Raw genomic sequence first — 6,000 nt, 5'->3', positions numbered from 1 at the left:
ATATAACTGGATAGATCCCATCCACCCCAGGTGCTTTTCTTATGTTTAACTTCAACAATTTCTCTTCCACTTTGCTCTCGGTTATTACAAGATCATTAAGCACCCTGCTACAATTTGATAACCTTCTGCCATTTTCAAACCTTAATAATTCCTCACGTGTGAATGTAGATTCAAAGTACCCATTCAGTTTGTTTGCTATCTGAGCAGGATCATCAACAGTCGAACCATCAATGTCAAGTGGACCAATCAGATTCATCCCCTTCCTTTTAGAGTTTATATAAGTAAAGAAATCCTTGCTGTTTTTCTTAGCATCTTTTGCCAAGGATTTCTCGTAATGTGCCTTCGCCTGCCGAACCTCCTTTGTGACCTGATTACAGATTAACTTATATCTGCCATAGGCTTCTGAGTCGCTTGATAATTTATATGCCTCCCATGCATTTTTCTTCTCTGTTACGAGTCTCATTAGTTCATTTGACAACCATTTAGGCCTAAACCTTGAACAATATTTCTTAATAGGTATGAAACTTTTAGTAGCACCCACGATAAATTCCTTGAATGCTTCCCACTTAGAATTTACTGTTGGTAACATCGTCAATTGATCCCAATGTACAGAATTTAAAAACTGTCGGAGACCACTGTACTCGCCTTTACGGAAGCAAAAACCCTTTCCTTTACCCCTGATGGTAATTAAATCTTTAAGTAAATCCCACGTCAGTACACTGTGATCACTGCCACCTAGTGGTTCTTTTATCTGCAAATTCCTAATACATGAATGATCACTGCTGATAACCAGATCAAGAGTATTACTTTCTCTGGTTGCCTCTCAAACCTGCTGCTGCTGCAGAAAACAATCATCCAATAAATCCACAAAAGTCTGACTAGTGTGTGAGCGCCCAACCCACAAGTTCCAGTCAATATCTGGGAAGTTAAAATCCCCCATTATAAGACATTCCGATTTACTAGCCCACTCTATTTCTCTGTACAATTGTTCATTGTACTCATTCGAGTCATTAGGCCTATAACACACTCCTACTCTAATTTTTGCTTTCGCTGTGCTTATGTCACAACAAACTGACTCAACAGTGCACTGTTCATCTATATCAACCGGATGCACTTCTTTTGATTTTATGTTTTTCTTTATTAACAGCATAACACCTCCTCTCTTCCTATCCTTTCTGTACACATTGTACTCCCCAAATTCCAGTTCGGCATTCCTTATATCTGTGTGACACCACGTCTCTGATATCCCAACAATATCCGCGTTTGATGTCTTGACCAACACTACAAATTCATCAAATTTATTTACTATACTTCTAGCATTGGTATATATGCAAGTATACATGCACTTATTCCTATTCCCAGCCACTCTAACATATCCCATATACCCACCTGTTTCATGATGACTGACATCCATCCCTGAAACCCCCAACACCCCTCTCTCCAGGTCGCTACTTATTCTAATAGAAGTTGTGCAAGAATCACCTTCATCTCTGCCAATGGCTACTGTTAAACTATTAGTCCTTGTATCCCCCCAAGCTAGCAGTTTTCCGACCCACCTAACACTGCCTCGATAGCATCAGCAAATATTCTTGCACCCTTTCTATTTAAGTGTATCCCATCCCTGTAGAAGCAGTCTGTCCTGTTAAGAAGTACAGTCCAGGCTGAAAAAAATTCTATCCCTTGAGCCTTGCACAATCTTTCCAGGGCCGAATTGATCGACAAGGCTCTCATCATATACTTCCTCCTTTTGTGTCTGGGCAGAATTGCAGACACTTTCAAATTCAACCCTAATTCATGGCTTTTTTTCATCAGTGACGTGTACTTGTTAAGTAATTCTGCCGGTCTCCTACTCTTAATATCATTAGTGCCAACGTGTACAACTATATCACCTTTTGTGCCCTTAAAAGATGATATCTGCTCTACGTCATCAACCTTTGCCCCTGGCAGACATACCCTGATCCTGTTCCATCTATCCTTTCTACAAAGGATGTTTCCCGTTTCCCTGACAATAGAGTCACCAACAACTACTAGTTCCTTTGGGACCAACGCAATCTGCCTTGGGGGTTGCCGCTGTGTTGCGTGATGACCAAGTGCAAGCTCTGGCGTTGATGTGGGCAGCTGAGAGCCTGATGGCCCCTCAATTTAGATCTTTCGAGGGCATCCGCCCTGTCCTTCAAACTCTCATATAGGCCTGTAACAACGCTGAGTTGCCACCTGATTTCCTTACACTCCTTACATCGCGCGCGCACACACAAAGACATCCCCCATGGCAATATCATGTTCCGTTCCAGATAGTTCGGCAAACATTTCACAAGTTGCACTTTTTTTTTTTTTTTTTTAGGCTGTGATGCACTGGAGAATCACCCCCCTCAGTTCTCCCCCGAGTCAGCACTCCTGCCACTTTGTGCCCGTTGCTTTGCTGCTCTAGTTTGGGGCATGATATTTTAAATTAATAAGATCAAGAAATTAAATTAAAGTAAATGTCAATACTACGCTATCTAATAGAAACAGTGGAGCGTATTACTGTTTCTATAATTATATGTTAGAGCTACCTAGCTACCTCAATTAAAAATTTGAATTCCCTATCACTATATACAAAAACAATGCCTGCAATATTCGAACGAAATAACGGTTTTATAAAGTATTACGTATATCTACAAAAACTGTTTATATAAATTAAAATAAAAATAACCAGCATAATTAGAACTATAAGACTACGTATTAAGTACAATATAAAATAACAATTATGTAAATAAAAAGCAAACACTTATCATTTTTTTCGGAGCCTGTAACTCGCATCTGTATTTTATATCATCAATAAAATGCTTCTATACTGAAATTTGATAAGATATATCACTTCTCAGTCTTTTCGCAAACTCTTCCATGACCATATTTTCAAGGTATGCACTTAATGATGATCCTATGACAACTCACATTTTTATTCATACATAGCATCATTTAACATATAGGTAGTGTTATTTAAACATAAGTTTACTGCTTCACAAATATTAGCAGTGTTTAATTTGGTACTTCTTGAAGGTTAATTCCTTTTCCAATACAATTTCACATACTCTGCATTGCATGTGCTAAACAAAGAAATACATGTATATAAAGAAATAACCTCGAAGGAAACCAGTATTTTATTATGCAATTGTATTTTTAACTGTACAATATTTGCATTTGATTTTATTTATACAGTTCATATAAGTAGTCAATAATATTAAAAAGTTTCTAAATGCAGTTTGATCAGTCAGTGTAGGTGTTTAGGATAGAATTAATGCATATTATTGTACCCCTGAGATATTTTTTTTTTTTATTTTACAAAACTAATAAACTTTGTTGTGCTTTCAAATTTTTATAAAGTTTCAAATCCAATGCAGTGTACTTTAAAGTACTGTTCATTTGTAATTCCTGCATATTTCACAGGAATTAGGAATTCTTGTGTGTTTCATTCACCCTTTGCATCCATATTTTATATGATTTTTCCCATATAAAATATATATACAATCAATGTGCAATTTATTTATGAAATTTTTTAAAATGCATTGTTTCCAGCAAGCTGAACTAGAAAATGAAAATAGAAGAAAATTACAAGAAGCAGCTGCTCGAGATCCCCAGAAACATCCCCAAGAAAGTATTTCTAAAAATGCAAATGCAAAAAAAAATAGTCAGGTAAAAAAATTTTCATATTTAAGCATTTTGCCTCTTAAAGGGCTTTTTTTTTTTTTTTTCCCCTGAAAATTTATGCATTAATTTTTATAAAAATCTGTTTGAACATGTAATATACCCACCACTCAATTTAGATAGTTTTGGTTTAATACACTTGAAAAGTGTTTTGATTTACATAATGCAAGATTTAGTTTATTCTCTTTAGTTTATTTTCTTCTCTTTTCTTTTCTTTTACCTTCTTTTTTTGTTACAATCTAATAACCAAACAATTAAAAAAATTAATAGCAAATTACCAACATTTCTCCATAATGCTCAATCATTTGTTTTGTTTAATGTTGCATACCGTTTTGCTTTATATACTTACTAATGGAATGTATACAAAGTGAATAGTCTATTATTCTTGTAAAAAAATTGTCTTTTTTCTACTATTTTGGCTTTTAACATGATTTTTGACATGATTTTTAACATGATTTTTTAAACTTTTTTACACTGGACATACAAGTCCGATGACTCATGGATTGCTCTGTGTTTGTGTTAATATAATATGCAATCGCTATAAATTTCTCTGCTCTGTTGCTTGAAGGCAAGCCCTGCCTCACTCTCAGTTTCATCAGTGATACTTTTCCACCAGTATAAAACACCATAGTATGTCAGCATTAGTAGTTTTTATTTATAAAATTCAGTATTGCAGAAACTTTTTTAGGCATGTCAGCATATGTGTAAAGGGCCTATTTTCTTTGACATGTTTATCCATCCATTTATCAGCGTGTAATAGGTCAACTTCTAATGAATGGATTTTCATAAAAGTTTATATTTGGCTCTTTTAGGAAGATTTGTCATGCCATCCCAATTTCATTAAACATGGACCAGTAGAAATCCAGCAATTATTATTTTTTATCTGTCCATCTGCATATGATAACTTGACTCACAGTAGATGGTTTTTCATGAAATTTATGATTGTTTTTTTTTTAGAAAGATTTGTCAAGCCATCTCAAATTTATTTAAATTAGAGCAATAGAAATCTGGCAGTTATTATTTCTTTGTCTGTCTATCTATATATAATAACTTGACTTTCAGTCACTGGATCTTCATGAAGTTTTTTGTCTCTTTCAAAATGAGTTGTCAAGATTTCCCAAATTTCTTTAAAATTGGGCCAATCGAAATCCAGCAGTTATTATTTCTCTTTCTCTCATACATATCCGGTAGGCTAGCCACATACCATATATTGTGGCTGAAGCACTGGATATTATGTTTGTGGCCATGTGCTGATTACAGGAATGAATGAGCAGTAGGCTCATTCATTCACACAGAAAAACAATGTTCTCAGTTCACACATCTTTTGTTATAAATCATGAATTATTATTACTATTTGATAACACAGCTGAAATGTAACTTACATTAACTAACTTTTTTAATTAAAGCCCCTGCTGTATTGTATTTTGTATAAACTCGGTCTAGATTTTTATAATTTTGATTTACATGGTGTTTCTGAATGATGTAACCTTTGTAAATTGAGAGTCAGGTGTAATTTTTTTGTTAACGTGTAATTATTCATTTTTATTCTTTTTTATAGAAAGAAATTGTTTAATTTGTAAGGCTGTTCTTAAAACCTTTCTATAAACATTTTTTTAATTATATAAATTACTTCTCTGCATAGGAATAAACTAATATTTTCTAGATGATTAGATGTGCCATACTGTAAGGTGTACCCACATTTTAGAAGGATAATTTTATTGTATATACTTGAAACACAAATTTGCAATTGTTTACTAAACAAAATTTCAGTGCAAAAACAAAGCTTTTACTCATAGTACTAATAACTTGTCACTGTCACACTCATTATTATTACTGGTGTTATGGTCTAAAGTTTCACTTTCTTCTTCAGGGCCATCCAAGTCATTGCTGAAAGAAAGACTCCACACATATGAATACTTTAAAGCAGCGTTTCTCAAATTGTGTTTCGCGGAACACTAGTGTTCCATAAGATGTGAGCAAGTGTTCCATGAAAAATCATAATTAATAATTAAAAAAATAAAATAAATAAATTTTGCATATTTGTAGCGTACAGCATTTTTGTATCATTATAACAATTTTTTTTTATTAATATACTGGCATAGACCATGTAACACTTTATTTTGGTTGTCTTTGCATAGAGAAATGGTACCTCCGTAGCCAGGTGGGCAGGAGCAGCAGTGCGTCACACACGCTTCTTGATTAGATCGGGGTTCGAGACTGTGACCACCGCATATCCCCAGAGCAATATGGCCTTAGTTGTTAATGCTCCTAAAAACCAAATAACAACAACAGCATAGAGAAATATGCATAAAGGTA

At 34.4% G+C, this 6,000-nt stretch overlaps 1 protein-coding gene across 1 annotated transcript in view; it reads left to right on the top strand.

The window, feature by feature from the left end:
- Positions 1–6,000, top strand: part of Frl (formin-like protein) — a 708,708-nt gene that overhangs the window by 641,133 nt on the left and 61,575 nt on the right. The window contains exon 24 of the mRNA XM_090382384.1: positions 3,556–3,672. Coding sequence (XP_090238510.1) covers positions 3,556–3,672 — 117 coding nt within the window. The remainder of the gene's footprint in view (positions 1–3,555; positions 3,673–6,000) is intronic.

This window comes from Mastigoproctus giganteus, chromosome 1 (genome assembly GCF_048544385.1).
Source record: "Mastigoproctus giganteus isolate SK-2022 chromosome 1, ASM4854438v1, whole genome shotgun sequence".
In the NCBI taxonomy this organism is placed as follows: Eukaryota; Metazoa; Arthropoda; class Arachnida; order Uropygi; family Thelyphonidae; genus Mastigoproctus; species Mastigoproctus giganteus.
The sequence above is the reverse complement of the archived record's forward strand: the minus strand, read 5'-3'. Positions and strand labels throughout refer to the sequence as shown.